This window comes from Erpetoichthys calabaricus, chromosome 3 (genome assembly GCF_900747795.2).
Source record: "Erpetoichthys calabaricus chromosome 3, fErpCal1.3, whole genome shotgun sequence".
Lineage (NCBI taxonomy): Eukaryota > Metazoa > Chordata > Cladistia > Polypteriformes > Polypteridae > Erpetoichthys > Erpetoichthys calabaricus.
The window spans coordinates 50,319,060-50,339,723 of record NC_041396.2 but is presented as its reverse complement, the minus strand read 5'-3'; the positions used below and the strand labels follow the sequence as shown (position 1 = coordinate 50,339,723).

At 35.2% G+C, this 20,664-nt stretch overlaps 1 protein-coding gene across 3 annotated transcripts in view; it reads left to right on the top strand.

Moving 5' to 3' along the window:
* Window positions 1-20,664, top strand: part of cad (carbamoyl-phosphate synthetase 2, aspartate transcarbamylase, and dihydroorotase) — a 134,863-nt gene that overhangs the window by 69,303 nt on the left and 44,896 nt on the right. For all 3 annotated transcript variants that reach the window (XM_028796796.2, XM_028796794.2, XM_028796793.2), the window contains exons 21-31: window positions 34-216; window positions 423-641; window positions 841-1,008; window positions 1,377-1,559; window positions 4,602-4,706; window positions 4,939-5,184; window positions 7,493-7,574; window positions 11,587-11,753; window positions 11,834-11,998; window positions 14,238-14,369; window positions 17,124-17,325. In XM_028796796.2, the coding sequence (XP_028652629.2) occupies window positions 34-216; window positions 423-641; window positions 841-1,008; window positions 1,377-1,559; window positions 4,602-4,706; window positions 4,939-5,184; window positions 7,493-7,574; window positions 11,587-11,753; window positions 11,834-11,998; window positions 14,238-14,369; window positions 17,124-17,325 (1,852 nt within the window). The remainder of the gene's footprint in view (window positions 1-33; window positions 217-422; window positions 642-840; window positions 1,009-1,376; window positions 1,560-4,601; window positions 4,707-4,938; window positions 5,185-7,492; window positions 7,575-11,586; window positions 11,754-11,833; window positions 11,999-14,237; window positions 14,370-17,123; window positions 17,326-20,664) is intronic.

Below are 20,664 nucleotides of genomic sequence, written 5' to 3'. Positions count from 1 at the left end.
ATATTAAACTTAATTGTGTTTATTTTTTTCTAGTCTGCTGTACAGTTTTGTGAGAAAGTAGGTTACCCCTGTCTGGTTCGTCCATCTTATGTTTTAAGTGGAGCGGCTATGAATGTTGCTTATTCTGACAGTGATCTAAGAACATTCCTGAACAACGCTGTAGCTGTTTCAAAGGAACATCCAGTTGTGATTTCCAAATTCATTCATGAAGCTAAGGTCAGCATTTCACATTTTATGTTTGTGTGTATATAGATATATAGAGATAGAGATGTGTTTATGAAGTGTTAACTGCTTGATTTCTTTTTTTGGTTAACTTTACCTGACAATTTATAATTTTAGTGTCGATTTGTTTTTGATAATTTTTATTAATATTTTATTTGTAATCAAATGAGAAATCCACATTTTTACATTTTATTTTATAGGAAATAGACGTTGATGCAGTAGCTTCTGATGGGATGGTAATTGCCATAGCAGTTTCTGAACATGTGGAGAATGCAGGTGTTCATTCTGGGGATGCCACACTGGTTGCCCCTGCTCAGGATATCAATCACAAAACAATGGAAAGGATCAAAGCCATTGTGCATGCTGTTGGTCAAGAACTCCAAGTGACGGGACCATTTAACTTACAGCTCATTGCTAAGGTGAAAATTTGCTTATTTCTCTTATTTTTATCCATTCAAGCCTTTTGCATTTAGGTACAGTTTAAGTGCTTCTCTTGTTTATTTTGTACAAAGTATTTCAAAAGTAATTTCAGATATGTTTGTATTATTTACATTTAAAATAGAAATGTGAGGTTTTTCAAAAATGCTGGATGCAACTTACATGTATTTTTATTACTAGGACGACCAGCTGAAGGTGATTGAGTGCAATGTACGAGTATCTCGATCATTCCCGTTTGTGTCTAGGACACTTGGAGAGGACTTGGTGGCACTGGCTACTCAAGTTATTATGGGAGAGGAGGTGGAGCCTGTAGGACTGATGACAGGTGTTGGTATTGTAGGAGTAAAGGTAGGCCTATGCAATGAAAAGTATATCTTAACTCCAGAAATCTTGGAGACAGCATGAGTTTAAGTGAATTTTATCATAGTTGTATATTGCAGGCTTTTTAAAAAAAATAATTACTTTCTAGCCTCTCATCTAAGGTCATTTATTGCCATGTGCTAAATGCTGCTGTGATGCATTTTGCCTTACCAGAATCATATCTTAATTTTGAATTCATAAAACTGATGGCTGAAATACACCTGTTCCTTACTTTTTATTGCACATTTTTTAGGTTTCATTATATAAAGTTTCATCTAAAAAGAAAGATGAAAAGTCATGTGCAGCACCCTATGTGTTTTAAGTTTATTGTTAATTTTGTGCGTGTTTTTAAACAGGTTCCACAGTTTTCATTTTCTCGACTGGCTGGAGCAGATGTTGTCCTTGGGGTAGAGATGACAAGTACTGGTGAAGTTGCCTGCTTTGGTGAGAACAGATATGAAGCATACCTAAAAGCCATGCTAAGCACAGGCTTCAAGATTCCTAAAAAGAATATTCTTCTTTCTATTGGAAGCTACAAGGTAGAGTATATATAATTAAATGAAAGAGGTATAAAAATGATGAAACATGTTCAAAATATTACTGATTTAAACCTTGTTTTGGACGGCATGGTGGCACAATGTTAGTGCTGCTGTTTCACAGTAAGAAGATAAGTATTTGCATCCTAGGTTCTCCCAGCATGGAGTTTGCATGTCCTCCCCATGTCTATGTGGGTTTCCTCCCACAGTCCAAATACATGTAGGTTAGGTAAAGTGCTAATCCTAAATTGTCCCTAGTGTGTCGGTGGGTGTGTGGTATGTGCAGTGCGATGGACCCTCATGACTCTGTTCAGGATAAAGCAGGTTAGGAAATGACAGACTGACTGATCTTTTTCTAATAGTACTTTCTGATAATTAATGTGATTCCAAAGTACTTCACATAAGAACATAAGCAATTTGACAAATAAGAGGAGACCTTTCAGTCCATCAAGCTCATTTGTTTAGCTAATAGCCAAGCTGTCCCAATATCTTGTACAGATACTTCTTCAAGGTTGTAAAAGTTTCTGCTTCAACTACATGGCTTGGTCATTTGCTCAAGATTGCCACAGCTTATTGTGTAAAGAACTGCTTTCTGGCCTTTTCTCCTGAATTTCCACTAGTATCCTGAAGTACATAATTCACCGTTAAAAGAATTTTGCTGGTTCTGTTTTATCAATGAGCTTTATCAGAGCTACGTTGGCTGTTTTTTTTGTTTTTTTAAAGTTTATTTTGGAGTAGTTCCAGGTTTACGTGCTTCAGATACCACTGTTAAAGTAACAGACTTTCACAGGGATGAATTTATTTTATTTATTTATTTATTTTAAGCAACTTTTGGGTGATGTCCAGGTAAATTATTGAATTAAGTGATAGTTTTTCCTTTAATGTCTGATGAATTATGTTGGAGTTAGCCAGAGCACTTGGTGCTTTTCAAGATTTTGTGCCGTTAAGGAGTGAGGCAGGCTATGAGTTCCATTTCTGCTGCACATTAACTACATGGCGGAAGCACAATGTGTTTAACAAGGACGCAATGTACGTTTATGTTGGATCAGTTCATGGTAGAGCAGATAAATCAAATGAATTAACATTTTCCATCATGCAGGAAGAAAAAACATAAGGGATGTATTTGAATGAACATGGCCTGTCATTCGCTAGTTCGTATATCTAGAATGGGTAATAACTGTAGTTTAGGGTTCTTTTAACTTGAATAAAAGTGAACATTTTGCTTGTAGACATGTTCTATAAATGAACAGTTTGTCTCCTGATGACTTTTTCCTAAATGCATAATTGCTACTTTAAGTACCCCCACCCTCTTTCCTCAGATTTTAATACTAGGATTGTGGTTTCCATACCCTAGCAACTTTGACTGTTTGGTATTCTGGGATGTTTTCACATATTTTCAATTTGGTATCATTAAGTCATTAACATGACTATAGTAGTGCTACTCTATGGACACAGATATTATACTTTTGTGTTGTTAAACACGACAAAAGATTATTTTTGTCTTTTATTTCTTTTATTTACATTTTGGTCTTTGTCATGTCTAGATAGATAGATAGATAGAAATGTATTTGTCAGCAGTGGGAAATTTGACTTTTTACAGAAGCTCTTTACATACTTATCTACCTATTTATTAAAGTATGTAAGTACTGTAAGTAAATAAATATACACACACACTTTGGTCTGAACACACATCAGAATAACTATAAAGAAATAAAATGAAAAACAAAAAAAGTTCTGACTTTGTTGTCACAGTCACAGTGAGGCATTATGCAAATGTATTGCTGATGGTATAAAGGAGCCCCAGTAGAGTTTCTTGACACACTTCTGCTGAATGATTCATTGGGTGAAAGTGTTCAGTTAGTGTGTCAGAGAGAGGATTTGTAGAATTGTTCATAATGGCACTCGGTTTTGTTTTAATTCTCTACTGCGCTATGACCTCTGGGTGTCCAGAGTGCATGCACCTTTTAGTTCATTTATTGATTTGGTGGGCCTCTCTTGAAGTGATGCTACCAGCCAAGCACACCACAACAAGCACAATGGCCATCAGAGTCGCAGAAGATGTAAAGGTGTCATTTCCAACATTAAAGGAGCATAGTTTCCTAAGGAAAAAGAGCCTGCTTTTCCTCTGGGTTCCAAGACCAGTACAACTCGTCATTAATGTGGATCTCCTCTACATACACTCCTTGAATAGACTGGACATAAGGGCTCTTTTTTTATTGTAAAAGTCAATAATCCATTCCTTGGTCTTGCTGATGTTAGGATATAGACAATTCTTTTAGCGGTAAGTAACAATCTTATCCACCTGACTCCTATACTCTGTTTCATCCCCTTTATTAATACACACCCCATTTGTGCAGAATCATCCGAGAATTTTTGCAAGTGACATAACCTGGTGTTATATTTGTAAACAGAGGTGTACAGAGTGAAGAGAAAAAGAGACAGGACCATTCCTTGTCATGCTCCAGTGTTAATCACATCTGAATCAGAAACACAGTCCTAGAGTCTTACAAACTGAGCAGCCCTGCCCAACAGAGTCCATTATCTAGGACACCATAGGCTCATCCACCTGCATATGTTTGAGTTTACACCTTAATGGAGATGGCTGGATGGTATTGAAGGCGCTGGAGAAATCAAAAAATCCTCACAGTATTACCAGCTTTGTCCAGGTGAGAGCAGGTGCCTTGTGGAGCAGACAAATAATTGCATCCTCCACTCCAGTCTTTGTCCAATAGGTAAACTGCAGTGAGTCCAGGTGATCTGCCACAAGAGGGCTTGTATAGATTTGGGACAGTATCATTTTCACAAGACATTGATTTTTTTTATCCACTTAAGTGTAAGACATTTTTTATGGCTGATGTAAAATTGTACTGTAATTATATAATTAAAATGCTCTCTTTGTGTCTAGCTTGGATACCTCAAGTGTAAAGTAAATCTAGGTAACTGAATGCAAACCGTGTTACAAACCATGGTACATTGTTACAGGTTTTTAATTTTCTGTGACCAGATATGTATTATCTTAATTTTAATTTCTTTTAATTTTCTTAGAACAAAAGTGAGCTTTTGCCTACAATTCAAACTTTGGAAGGTCTGGGATATAATCTTTATGCAAGTTTGGGGACTGCAGATTACTATACTGAACATGGAGTTAAGGTATGAAAGCTGATATTGTATACTGGATTTGTCTAGAAAAATTTAAAATGTACATACTAGTATATTTAATAGTTACAGTTATGTTTTAGTCTTTAATGTATTCAAAATATGTTTTTTAGCCATTTTAAGTGTACACCTTGTTATATGTGATAATAGATGTGATTAAAATTTAATGTATGTGAATAGAAGTAGACTTGCAGCAGTGTTGTCTTTTTTTTCCCCCTGTATTAAGGTAATGGCTGTTGACTGGCCTTTTGAGGAAGAGGACAATGGATATCCTATGAAAGAAAAGCAGAGAAGCATCATGGACTATTTAGAAGAAAACCATTTTGATATGGTTATCAATCTTTCCATGAGAAACTCTGGAGGGCGCCGTTTATCTTCATTTGTTACAAAAGGGTATAAGACAAGGCGCCTTGCTGTTGATTACTCTGTGCCACTCATCATTGACATCAAATGCACTAAACTGTTTGTAGAGGTATTGTTATATGTATAATATTTCTAGCACATTTTAAAAACTGTTATTTCTTTATACTCAACTGATGCGTGTTTAGTGAAAACAATCTACGTCACAATTTACATTAATCCTTCTTTTTTTTATATTTATTTATTAATTTTTATTGTAATCATTCCATACAAATAGATCAATTTATAACCAAACAAAATTGAAGACAAATCAAACCCCACCCCGGAGAATGAGAGCGTAGCCAAAGGAGAATTGCTTAGGGCTTTTTAATAAGGCAACAATAAACAAAAGAAAGGGAGAAATAAATATATAGGTAAATAAGAAATGGAGAAGGGAATTAAATGCGGTAATAGTTATTTCTCTTATTCTAAAATAATAATGATTAGATCCTGCCAGGTTTTGAAAAAATTTTGTATAGATCCTCTAACTGATTAATCCTCCTTGATACCAACAAATAAAAAATAGATATTTCAACAAAAATACTCCAACATTATCCTGTATAACTTTCCTTCATCAAGTTTTTTTTAATACTGAACTTGTTAAGTATGTTGTAAAGATCAATTTGTAAGTGTGAACTAGGAAGAGACTATTGGATTAATTTTTGACAGTGTTTTTTGTATGGGAACTGGTTAGAAATGTTTGAGATTTTATAGTCCACCTTAGCAGTTACTACGAATTATTTCAGTTTTTACAGCTTTTCATTTTTATTTACTGACCACTTCAGTCATCTCCTTGGGTCAATTACTTTTGACTTTTTAAATTTATGTTAAGTTCACAATTCTGTGGCATTCCATCATCTGGTTACAGCAGAGAATCTGCACCACATCAGTAAAATCAATAATATGGTCCCCATTCTTATCCCTATGGAAGAACTAAATGCAGTGTAAAAAAAAAAAAGACACACTAGATTTTTACAATATATTTTTTTAAAGCATTAAACTACAAAGCTCTACCCTTGAACTCTCCTCTGTCATCCATTTCTTACATAACAGACATGCATGTGCACAGCCTGATACGTGCCATGTTTGAAAGTCCGGCATTGTGTGTTTTGAACCAGTGCTGTCTGCTGAGCTCTTGCCACTGAGTCTTCCCCTTTAACAATCAGTCAGCAATGCGACCATATGTATTATATGTAATTAGCAAAACACTACATCACTCAGCTCAGCAAAATATCTGCATATGACAAGAAATGAATATAGTATAGTGCGGTGTGTTTTTTTGTTTTTTTTTTGTTATATATATATATATATATATATATATATATATATATATATATATATATATATATATATATATATATATATATATATATATATATATATATATATATATATATATATATACATACACACCCTTACGGACAAAGAGCAGACTAGTTTTGACATGGATGAATAAATAGCAACCATCTCTTATAGTGAGAAGTATTACTGCATAGTATGAACTTTGTCACTATTTTAAGTCAATTTGTTTCTTATGTATGCATTTATCATTGACTGTAGTCAACAGCATGCACAGCCATGCAGTAAGCTCAGTCACAGGTAAGCAGCCTGACTGGTAGCTGGATGTTTGCTGAACATTATATATAGCTGCCAGCAAAACTCCACATCCTAAATATGTGTTCCAGCCTTGCATTAGGGGAGTATAGCTTATAAGAGGGTTAGGTGATGCTTTGAACAATCCCTCCGCAAAGACAAAGTTTCTGTTGAGGAATCAATTGTCAGTTAGAGCATGGTTTTTTTGCTAGTCATTATGCCTTTTCATGCTCTGAGGTACTGTGTCATTCTCAAAATCTGTTAATTGTTTAAACAAAAGATTGATGTGCTGTACATAACCTGTGGTTCATTTTAGTTGAAATGTTCTAAGATATAGTAATACTGCTTCACCATCATTTTACTAAGTTTGAGGTATTTTTCTATAAAATGAATAATAAAGCTTTAAGCATGTTTGCCTTTTTCCCCTTTCTCCTTCCATTAATGAACATTTTTAATGTGTAAACATTTTCTAATTTGTATACAAAATCAAGCTACAAATGTCTACAACAAACAACAACAACATTTATTTATATACGCACATTTTCATTACAAAAAGTAGCTCAAAGTGCTTTACATAATGAAGAAAAGAAAAATAAAAGACAAAATAAGAAATTAAAGAAATATACATGAGTGGGAACTCATTTGTAACTTGAGAATCTGCCCCTTTGTGTGTGTGTGTTGTGTGTGTGTGTGTGTGTGTTGTGTGTGTGTGTATAAAAAATAAATCTGTGTCTGTCTGTTTTTGAATATTAAATGTAATAATTTTTTTTTTTTTTAAATATGTAAAGGCCCTGCGCCAAATTGGGGATGCACCTCCTGTAAAAACCCATGTGGATTGCATGACATCTCAGAAACTTATTCGCTTACCAGGTAAAATCTGACTTTTAAAGTAAATCTATAACTTCTTTTCTGTAAAGTCATTGAAAAGCCAATCGGCAGGAATCGCACAGTATAGTAAGGGTACATGCTAGGTCTAAAACATCACCAGTTGGTAGAGAAAAAGTGAGTACTCTTTTTGTTCTTTCAGTTTTGTAGTGGTATGGAGAGTGTGGATATACTCTTATTTTTAAGGGTGTATACAGTAGGTGTGAGAATCGTGAGTGTTTACAGGTGTATGTACAAAAGAAAGGGCTTAACCTGTTTAAGTTTTATTGAAGGACTAACATAGTGGTATAGTAGAATGTTTGAATAGAGCCCTTTAGAATGCTTGCTTAATGGGTAGAGGTTTCACAACAATTTGAGTAAATCCCCCCATAAAAGTGAAATGTCCCTGGGGAGAATAAGATCTGAGAAATTCGCTTTCGTGTTTAGGGAACTTTTATCCTTTTTTGTGTACATGTTTCCTGCACATACTTAAGCAATTCTACACAGTATATATTACCTATGTATAGTAAGTGCTTGGAAATGGTATTAAATACTATTTAAATGAAATTTTAAGTTTTAAAATATATATTTGATAAAGGTGAATTATAGTAGATATATGCAATGAATTAAAGTAATTTGAATGGTAGATGGCTACATTTACAAGGAGCAACTAACTGGTAGCTCACTCTGAAAAAATGATTTTGCAGTTAGAAAATTAAGTTAATCTGAATTAAATTTTAAATCTGACTCAAAGGATGGTGAAAACCTGTTTTGTATATTAGGAATGTGGTGTATCAGCTAAAGCACTAGAATTCACCCCACAAGGGTGTTGGGTGTCTTATTCATAGATATTTGCAGTATTCATGACTGGTATTGATGTGTCATGGTCACTTCCTCATAGACAGTTGAACTTTCTACAACAACTCTTAGAACAACTAACACTATACTGTATCCAGTGTGGACTGAAATAAGTATTGGGTTCAGAGGTCATGGAGTCTATGCGTAGGCTTTATTATGGCCTTATTTTACCAACAAAATAGAACTGATTTTAACAGACTCAAAGGAGACTATAACCTACAATGTTACATTTCTATTTCAAAGCATGATTTATACTACATTATTGGTCCTGGGGATCCCTTGTGGCTGCAGGGTTTTTGTTCCAAACAAGTTCTGTTATTTCATTTGATTCCAAATGTGCAGTAATGAAGCAATCTGTTATTTCCGTGTTAGGGTCAATGTAGATATAATTCAAACCCCAAATTTGGTGTTTTCTTTTTAATAGTGCACCCAAGCATGTGTGTTAAATGGGAATCATTTATTGTTTTTTTTACTTTTTTTTTTTTTTCCAATGTTCATTCTCCATTATTTACTAATGGGCAGTGGCGCAGTGGGTAGCGCTGCTGTCTCGCAGTTAGGAGACCTTGGTTTGCCTTCCCAGGTCCTTCCTGCGTGGAGTTTGCATGTTCTCTCCATGTCTGTGTGGGTTTCCTCTGGGTGCTCCGGTATCCTCCCACAGTCCAAAGACATTCAGGTTAGGTGCATTGGCGATTCTAAATGGTCCCGTGTGTGTGCGCGTGTGTGTGTGTGCGTGCGCGCGTGCCCTGCTCGGGGTTTGTTTCCTGCCTTGCGCCCTGTGTTGGCTGGGATTGGCTCCAGCAGACCCCCATGACCCTGTAGTTAGGATATAGTGGGGTTGGATAATGGATGGATGGATATTACTAATGATGTGCTAGTTGGGGCTGACACTAAAGTAGTTGCAGCCTTTCAGTATTGTGAAACTGGTGGGAACAAAAACTTGCAGCCATGTAGGGTTGCAAAGACCGAGTTTTGAGAATTACTGCTATAGTAAAGAAAGTTAACCTAATTTAACAGTTAATTGTCTGGAACATCCATCCAAAATAGAATCCCAGACCAGTGAAAGCTTGTATCTGTTAGAGTGAAGGCAGTAAACACCTTAAATTATATCCTCATACAGTATTACAATTAGCTTAAACTGTATCAATTAAAGACCAGTATTTGGCTAAGCTGCTTACATGGATTTATTAGGCATTACTTTTAATTAAGTATAAAATATTGATAACAGTTCCTAAAAGTATCTTTTTATTAAAATATTGGAAAGTATGTAGTTTTTTGATATACAATATGTGGAAAAAAACCTAAATGAAGTTAATCAGAGCTTTGAGCATAAAACATGGGTTTTACTTTTTTTGTATTAAATAATTTTATTTTTTCAGACATTGTTTTTTTAAGTCAGGCATCATTGTGAGTCTGTGGAATTGCAAACATTTATTCATTCATATTAACTATTCATGTACCTTGAAACAATTAAATGATATTGGCAGCTGGGGACACTACATAAGATAAATAAATATACATGCATTCATGACTGATCTGATTTAATTTGTTTTAAAATAATTTTTTACCCATTTAGTACACTACAGTTGTTAACACATTTAGATATACACCTTTAATGTATTTTACTAGGATTTTTTGACATCTTACTATAATTAGTCATTCCTAAATCTTGAGGTGTATTTATAAATGAGAATTTTACCAGTCTTATGTGGTAAGATACGCACAGAAATAACTAATATAATATTAAACCTTTTTATTTCTTTTACAAGAAACTCTTGTCTACTTTATCAAAACATATTTGCAGAGCAGAGTGTTCAATCACTAGGGTGGTTTAACCTAATAAATGTTGCTGAGTTATTGGGAATGTAAGTAGATTTGAGTCTTTTACTGGAAGTGCGCTGCACAATCATTTGCAAAATGCATTTGATAACGGTAATGGGCTCTCTGGTGTGTTTTAATGTCATTACTACTACAAGTAACAGACAGCTTTTATTTCTGTATACACTTTTGACACATTGATCATGAGGTGCTCACAGTTATAAAATGGGGCGAAGAAAACAGCTTTCCTCTATGTGCTGTTATCATTCTCTCATTTTGTTTTTAATTTTCTGATGCCTATTGATTTTTCATGTTACACTTTCTATGAAAAAGTGTATGGCAGAGCAAACAGCCAAGTCCATTGGGAGATAGGCTGACCAAATTTTTAACCAGAGATAACTTGAGTATTGTGAATACATCTTGCATTATCAGCAAAACAAGAAATTGATAGTATGAAAATCACAGGCAGTTAAGACCAGTCAGTAGCACGGAAGAGTGACCAGCACTGATGTCTGTCTTACTTAAAAAGTAAGCGAAGTGGGAGCTTTCTGTTTGTCTCTGTCTTCATGAGACTGTGACATCTTTATCATCACGTTAATACACTAACTTTCATTATGGCAGTTTGGCTTGTCCCATTATTTTCACATTGTTTCTGTTGAATCATTAGCAGTTTCTGTTCTAACATTAGTAGCTGTGATGTGGTGTAAACATAACCAGACACTGAAGATGTATTTTAATGGCTGTTGTAAATGTAATCCAGCCAAATTATATCTAAATACGATCAATATATGAAACAAACCATAAATGGGGTCTTTTGAGAAAACCAGTCCATCATTGTGTACATTGAGTTTTATTCCACTGATCTAGTGGAGCTATATATGGAGATGTTTCTTCTGAACTATATTAGTAAACAATGTGATTATACTTTCTATGCTTAGAGATTGTTACCATGCTGACACTGCTACAGATAAGGAAACTCTTCAGTATGACTTATCAAGATGTTTTTAATGACCTTTGAGTTACAAAATGCTATATTCACATATTTTACTGCGTTTCTTTTCAACTCCAGGAGAAGTGCAGAATTCATCTAGGGATGTTAAGACTTACAAATCAAGTAATAAATAATACATCACTCTGGTGTAATTTTTGATGAAAAAAAGACACATTTTTCTGCAATTTTTGCATTCTCATTTATGTTTCGTATAACAAAATCAATAATGAACTTTAAATATTCTGAAAGATGTACTTCATAAATTCTGAAGTTTCTTCATTTATTTCAAGTTAACTTAATGTAGAATTATGTGCTTTGTCTGTTTTTTTTTTTTTTTCATTTCAAAAATCCAAGGTCTGGTTGATGTTCATGTGCACCTACGAGAACCTGGAGCCACTTATAAGGAAGACTTTGCATCTGGCACAGCAGCTGCACTTGCAGGAGGGATCACAATGGTGTGTGTCATGCCAAATACAGCTCCAGCTATTGTAGATCAAGGCACATTTACATTAGCACAAAAGGTAAATCCTCTGTCCATCTAGGTAAATGTTAAAAGATAATGGAACTACAAATATAATGTGTATCTTCCCACCTCTTGCAGCTAGCACAAGAAGGTGCCCGTTGTGATTACTCTTTGTTCCTTGGAGCCTCATCTGATAATGCTACCACTTTGCCCTCCATTGCTGGTGGTGCTGCTGGTCTCAAGATGTATTTAAATGACACTTTTTCAACACTGAGGATGGACAATGTATCTCTCTGGATGGAGGTTTGTTTCTAAAAGCATAGCATAAAATTAAAATAAAGAGCATTTTAAAAATAGTTTTGAGGCTCATTAATCCGGACATTTAAGCATTCCAACTGTATTTTAAAAACTGTTTTACCTTGGTAACTAAATAGTAAAATATTGGAAGAGAAAAGAGGGAAAAATGGCAGTACACTTGCTTGAAAGTACTGTTGTTGTAGATTTATGTTATGTATTTTTTTCTTTTCTTTGTACACATTCATGATCAAACAGTCTGAGCTTTCTAAAGTACTTTCAGTCAATTTACATTGATATATGTGTGTGTTTTTATATATAATATACACACACCCAAACAGTTAAACTGGATTCTTCTGATTTTTTACAGTACTAACACCACTTCTGTCTTCCCAAAACTGTAATTCACTGTTTTCATTTTACATGTTATATATTTTATCTCTTCATTACTGCAGATACAGACAGTTGCTGTCTAATCCCCTGCCTCTTGTAACTGACTCCTGCAGAAATCTTCCCTTCAAGGTAAAAAGCAGAATGCACGTCTAGTTTGGACTGTCATCTGCTAACTTTGGCGTGGGCTGTTCATGCTGTGATTTCTTGCATTTGCTGTCTTGTAGTGTCAGACAATAACAATCTACTAATCTTTGCCACTATTCTTTGAAGAATTTTCCCTAATATGCATTAAAATACATGGTGGACTATGTTTATTAACAAATTGCTTATTAACACACATAGTTAATTGATTTGCAGTGCATTCTAGATTCCACTTCACATTCTGGCTAGTCCTGAGAGTACATAATCAGCCATTTTTCTGTTGGTCTACTTGCCAGTTAGTACAGATTGTCACAAGTGTAAAATTTTCTGACCATTGCATTGATTTTGTGTATCTGTGCACAAAAATGTCATTGTTGCACTATCCAGAGAAAGTTTCTACTCAGTGGTCCATCATAATTTTTTAAAGGACTGGAAATAGATTTCAGGTATCCCAGCAGTCTCAACAATAAAGCTGTTAATATTCAATTACAGTATGTAATTTCACATACACATTGAGAAATAATCTAACCTTTGGACCAGGTGAGTCCTTATTTTTGTGGTTTGCTTTTAGCCAATCATTAAGATTAGGATGTTTCATATTCAAAATATTGTTTGAGTATATACAGGTGTTCATAGAAATGCAAATGTTAATTCTTGGAGCTTCAAACATGTACATTTTCATGAGGTAAATGTATGATAGAGAGAGAGTTTATTAATCCCTAAGGGAAAATTCACATACCCCAGCAGCAGCATACTGATAAATTCAATATTAAATTAAAGAGTGATAAAAATGCAGGTGTAACAGACAATAACTTTGTATAATGTTAACGTTCCCCGAAAGGGGTGGAGTTGAAGAGTCGCATAGTGTGGGGGAGGAACGATCTCCTCATTCTGTCAGTGGAGCAGGACAATGACAGCAGTCTGTCGCTGAAGCTGCTCCTCTGTCTGGAGATTATACTGTTCAGTGGATGCAGTGGATTCTCCATGAATGACAGGCCATTGTAGGTTAACTTGGTATTTTGTCAAAAGATTATTAATTTTATTGGTAATGCCTTATTGCACCTCAGGCATAGATGAACGTTGACCAGTCAGGACAAAAGCAGACAAGGCCTCTACAGGAGCTTATGTAAGAGCAGTGATTTCAACTGTGATTTCTTGTTTCTCTGTGAATTTTAAATATAGTATAAATGGGCCATGAAGCGCTCCTGTCAGCAGCGGTTGGGGAGTTTTTTTTTTTGTTCCCCTCATATTTTTAAATTCACGGTTACATTATGAAGTCTAGAATAAATCATAATGCTCGACATGCATACACAGAGATCATTTGGTGAAAAATCTCTGCATCACTGCTGACCTTTGCTGTATACCATCTGTAGAACTGCACAATGTTGTGCATTTATTAATTTAATCCAATGTTTTTTTGTTTCTCTAGAACATAACAGATGTTGTTACTGCTGCATAGGTTCTCATGTCTGCACAAGTCACACAATTACAAAATTGTAGGAATATTTGATATTTGAACTCATAGTGTTAATGCTAAATCCCCATAAAAGAAGTCTTAGAGATGGGGGTGGTACATGCTCATTTGTTATCTGGACAGAAGTAATGAACTTTCTCCCGTTGTTCACTGGTCTTGAATCTTAAAATAGTGATTAAAATTTGAATTGTATATAGCTGAGATATGTTAGTGTTAAATATATATTTTTATTTTTTTAAGCATTTTGAAAAGTGGCCCAAGCATTTACCTATCGTTGCTCATGCAGAAAGACAGACCATTGCAGCTATCCTAATGGTTGCTCAGCTGTATCAGAGATCAGTTCACATCTGTCATGTTGCAAGAAAAGAGGAGGTAAGACAAAATTTTAAATATAGAAACTCCTGCTCATGCATGCATCATTATTTTGCTGTACTTTGCACACATGATGAAAAAATTTGCTCTTACCTTGAAATTGAACATTTTGTTTTGAACTTTAACTATTTTTTTTACCTATCTATAGCAGTGATTGGATTTATTTTTTGAATCTTATCAAATTACTTTTCAATATAGTTTAAAATAAGCTTTTCCCATGATACATTTGCATAATAATTTGAATTCATTTTGCAGGTTTCAACATGTTTTTTTTATGAGCCTTTTCTTTTTCATTTAAAATAAAATCTTAAATGTTGTAATGAACACTGACATGGAAATGCACACACCACCAATTTTTGTTTATTTAACAATGAACAATCATTCTCTGAAATGTAGCACTTTCCCAATGTTATGATGGGAAACGCCTCCTAAATAGCAGACACCAACTTTCAACTATCTATGTCTGTTCTTGCTAACAGTGTTCTTCTGCCTCAGTCACATGCTGAATGTCCCCGCATTCATTGGAGACCACTTATCTTCTGCAAGGGTTTTTATTTATCCTATACTCCCAGAGTCTCTTCCTGTATTCAACTTTCCCTGACTTGTAAAATATATAGGGAATAATACTGAGGTTTATAGAATACAGAGCTCAATTTACCTTTATGGCAGGTCTCTGTCAATCATGTGTCCCGCCCGCATATCTTAAGGGTAATCTACTGACTACTACAATATTAGCATAACTATCTATCTATCTGTCTAAGATATTTTAACTGCAGTAAAATAATAAGTGTTGCATATTGATTATCACATTAAAAGTAAGAATTTCACTGTATTCTATAATCTTGACAAAATTACCCTATTAGCTATTACACTTTATAAAGTTACTATACTGCAGAACCATGCTAATTTAAACTTTTTTCCAAGTTAACGTCAATCAAACATTGCTCCAGTGATGGCTGTCCTTGTATCCTACTTGAATGCCTTACTGCCTTGTTAGCTATGGTTCCTGACTGCATCTATGAAGCATTTGTTTTATTCCTTTTAAGAAAAAGGAGAATGTCTACATGTTACATGAAGTTCAGACTACTTCTGTGACAATATCACTGAGTGGCTACAGACATAACAGGAATACACACCTATTGTTTGACCAGAAAAGCAAACATAAGGAATTTTTCTGCTTTCTCTTTTTACCTAAATGAGAGCTGTTGTTCAAAATGCAAGATCCATTTCTATGTTATTTCTCTTTGCTGTCATCTACCCCTGTTTCTCAATCAGTAACAGTGAAGGGTTTGTGGCAGTCTCAAGCACTTGTTCTCACATCCGTGGCCCATAAGAGTGTCTGTACCTGCGGCTTGATGGTTTCAGTAGAGTTTGACCATATCATGAGAACTGTTCTAATAACAATGGTAAGTTGGACTGTTGCCAGTCCCAATAGAGTATGGCTTGAATAAAGCCTTTGGATTCAGCTGTGCACTTGTGAAACAATGTTGTGATCTGCCTATCCTCAGTCTTTTATTCAAACATGCAGCATTGTTTGTTTGAAGCCTCCCTTATTTACATTCAGTGCAGCCGTTTTCAAGAAGTAACTGTTATTAATATTTTAGCAAAAAATGCTCACATTTTGCATGTTTTGACCATACTAATAGATACCGTTATGGCAGAAACACGCTGCCCAAAGAAGGCACACGGAGTTTCAGGAAAGCAGAATCAAGTTTTATTGTGTGATGCATACATGGATCCAAATCAAGTGAAAAGAGCAATTAGCAAATTCTCGAGCTTAAATTTAATGCAATTCTTATCACTTAAGCAAAATACTCTCCTCCTTCTGGCTCTTCCCATCATTACCTAATGTCCATCACTTGACCAAAACTGCCATCATTACTTCATACCCTGTGCAGGTGTCCAAAACTTATTTATCAATCGATTCCCACCAGTAAGTCGGAATCCAGCGAATCCACACATAAGATATTGGGCTAGAGGTTGGTGTAGCTGCGCCCCTAAAACAATAACGCTGTTTCTTATAGGCTGCATTTTCCTTGACTTGTCATCACCTGGCCAGGCAAGCAGACAAGGGAGGCAGAGGCCCAGCTGCTGCAAATGGAAGCAAATTGCCTATCTGGTTTTCTCTCATGGCCAAAGCCTCAATGGCTGCATTTCTTAAAACAATGGCCTGTTTAGCCCTCTAAAATTATACAATGTCCTTGACTGAAGATTTTAAGCTTAGCAACTACAAAGAGATAATTATATAAAATAAACAAGCAAGGGTTTTTTTTATGGTTTAACTCTTACTATGCTAATGTGCATCAGAATAAATAAAACTTATTCTCATTAACTTTAGATATATACAAATCATCAACTTTAAGAATATTCTTTTCTACTATACCAGACACGTGGATTATGTGACACAATTTATGTGAGATTTTTCTTCTTTTTTCTATGGACATTTTTCTTATCTCTTAGAAGGAATATGTTTAAGAGGGTGCACTTGGTAGTTTATGTAGTCTTATCAAAAGTGTTTGTTTTTGGTTTTTAGTTCACAAATCATGCTACTTTGAGGTCTCGTTTTTTTCCTTTATCATTATTCCTTTTACTTCCCTATACTGCTAAGTGTTCTTGTAAGGTATTGTCTATTTGTGCATTTGAAATGCTAAAAAAATAAATGGAAATTTCTTTCCATGTAGGTATTTCAGTGAAAATATTGTTTGATAAAAATTAATTAAGCAAATTAATTGTATCAGTTTTTTTCCCCCATAGATTCATTTAATACGTGCAGCAAAACAGAAGGGAATCCAAGTGACATGTGAAGTAGCCCCCCATCATCTTTTCCTTTGTGAAGATAATGTGAAGGAGATTGGACTGGGTAGAGCCGAAGTTCGACCCATGCTTGGCACAAAAGAAGATATGGATGCACTCTGGGAAAATTTAGATGTTATTGACTGCTTTGCTTCAGACCATGGTATGTTTGAGGATTGTCTATTTGCAGATTTACTTTTGTTGCATAGATTTAACTCTGAAAAAGAAGTAACTGGTGTCAGTTAAAAAAATATATATATAGTTAATTTGTTTTTGAAGTCTTTGTGAAGAAATTGATTTAAAATTGGAATATTGGCTCCATAATAATTTGGATTCTGGAGTTAAAACAAATTGTTCATTTAATAATTGCATATGTGGATATGTGTAGTACTTATTTTAATCCTTTTCCTCAATCCCTCTCCCAACTGCTACTAAAAATATTTCATCCCATTTCTGCCTGCTTTCTTCCACTCTAGCAAGAAATTCTATTCTGTTCCTGACCACATTCTTGTCTGATTAAAGTGCTGTTAAGAGGGGAAGACATGTTATTAAGTGGATTCTTAAAACAGCAAAAACACCAAGGTAGTGGTGTTAGTTCCTTCTGGTAGAAATGATACACAAATGTACATAAATTTCTCCCAGTTGGAAAATGTCTATCTTTTTTTACCATCCTTTAGCACATCAAAAGGCCTCCTTTGTTACTTGTCATAAAAGTGAAACCTATGTTTCAGTGGCATGGTGCGAAGTTGGCATTCCTTTACATTCTATTACAAAGTGGCATATGGCAGTACAACTGTGGAAATGGAAAAAGAAGAGGGAGATGGGGCAGCAAAGGCTACCTTACATCCACATGACGAGCAAAATGAAAAGCTGGTTAGGAAAAAAGTGTGTGCTCAGTCATGTGGAATTGGACAGGAATACCCCACTTTTCCAAGATTTATTTTGCTTAGTAGTATTTTAGTTTTGCTTCTCCCATTCTGTTTCTTCAGCAGTTATGTTCTGCCATGGCATGTAAGTGTGCTGAAATCATTTGATTAGTTTTTTCCTTAAATTGTTACATTTTGTGTTCTTTGGTATAGCCTTTGGAGCGAGATTTACGGTGAATGTTAGCCTAGTGAAAAGTGCACATATATTAGTTTCATTGTACTTTGTACAAATAACAGTACACTAAATACAAATAACAATGAAGTAAACTGAGTAGACTGTATTGCACGAGGGCAATCTGTTGTGATTGGTGCTTCCTCCACTCCCAAGCAAGCATGTGCGGCTTCGCTGGGATGCTCAATCTTGGCTTGGCAGCCCTTGAAAATGGAGCTCCCGTTGAATGCTACCGCCAAGTGCGAAGTTCGTGCAGGAGACCGTCAATTTCCGACAAGACAGTCGCGAAGGTTGAGGGAAAACATGTGTAAAGATCGGCGGTTGTAACTTCATCACCCACCCACCCTATAGTCCGGACTTGGCACCCAGTGACTACCACCTGTTCCCTAAGTTGAAAGAACATTTGTCCGGAAGGCGATTCTGCTTCAACGAAGAGGTGAAAGATGAGTTTCAATGCTTCCTGAAGGACATGGCGGCAAGCTGGTATGTCATGGGCATTCTAAAACTACCACAGCATCTACAAAAATGCATCGACCGAAATGGTGATTATGTAGAAAAATAAAGAAGTCTTTAACGTTAAAATGATGTAAACATTATAGAAAATAAACGGTTGTTTGTATTTCTAAAAAAATAGGAGACCTTACTTTTGGGATTGCCCTCGTATGTTTAAAAAAAAAATCCCTTTTTTTTTTTAAAAAAAAAAGAGCTAAGCTATCTGCATGTCACCACTTTCCATGGCGTTTGTGCGCATACAATATTTAAAAAAAAAAAAATGCACAAAAAGAGAAGATTAAAGCACCACAAACCAATTATCTATTTGTTTAATGCATGGTGAATTGTTCTTGGTGAGGATATAGTAATTCAAGAGCTGAGGATATTTTTAAGTGGGTATACTCACACAGATACCAATCAGGCTGTAAATACAGTACACGGTGAGACATTGCATGCATATATATATATATATATATATATATATATATATATATATATATACATATACATATACACTGTATATATATATAAAAATATACATATACACTGTATATATATATATAAAAATATACATATACACTGTATATATAAAAATGCGTGGGTTAGGAGTGTATGATATTGGCAAAAAATTATATCTCAGTATTTTATCTAACAACTAGCTGATTACCCAGTGGCTTCTCTCACTGAGTGCAAGGGAAAAAAATAAAATGTAGTATTTATAAAATAAATTTGTTAATTGCCAATTTTATTTTTCAACAAATAAAGAGCACTTACAATAACATAGAAATCAATATAAACAACATTATTAACATCATTATCATATGAGAATATGAAGTAATATATAAGAAGCACATTGCATATAAATATAAATTATTAAACAGTAAAATCTTCTTCTATTATACGCTACCGTGGCTGTTCGTTTGTCTGTCCAGAATTTTAAATCACCTGTAGCTGGCAAACCGTTCCACCTATTGACTTGAAATTTGGTTCACATACAGTAATCCCTCCTCCATCGCGGGGGTTGCGTTCCAGAGCCACCCGCGAAATAAGAAAATCCGCGAAGTAGAAACCATATGTTTATATGGTTATTTTTATATTGTCATGCTTTGGGTCACAGATTTGCGCAGAAACACAGGAGGTTGTAGAGAGACAGGAACATTATTCAAAACACTGCAAACAAACATTTGTCTCTTTTTCAAAAGTTTAAACTGTGCTCCATGACAAGACAGAGATGACAGTTCAGTCTCACAATTAAAAGAATGCAAACATATCTTCCTCTTCAAAGGAGCAAACAAATCAATAGGGCTGTTTGGCTTTTAACTATGCGCACCGTGGCACAAAGCTGTTGAAGGCGGCAGCTCACACCCCCTCCGTCAGGAGCAGATAGAGAGAGACAGATAAAAAAATCAATACGTGCCCTTCGTGCTTTTTAAGTATGCGAAGCACCGTGCAGCATGTCCTTTCAGGAAGCAGCTGCACAAAAGATAGCAACGTGAAGATAATCTTTCAGCATTTTAAGACGAGCGTCCGTATCGTCTAGGGTGTGCGAACAGCCCCCCTGCTCAATCCCCCTACGTCAGATCAGAGAAAGTCAGCGCAAGAGACAGAGAAAAGTAAGCTGGGTAGCTTCTCAGCCATCTGCCAATAGCGTCCCTTGTATGAAATCAACTGGGCAAACCAACTGAGGAAGCATGTACCAGAAATTAAAAGACCCATTGTCCGCAGAAACCCGCGAAGCAGCGAAAAATCCGCGATATATATTTAAATATGCTTACATATAAAATCCGCGATGGAGTGAAGCCGCGAAAGGCGAAGCGCGATATAGCGAGGGATTACTGTATACTACGTGACGTCTACTATCCGCTTTCGGGGTGATGATTTTATTACTCTTTTTATCTTTATTTTATTGTAT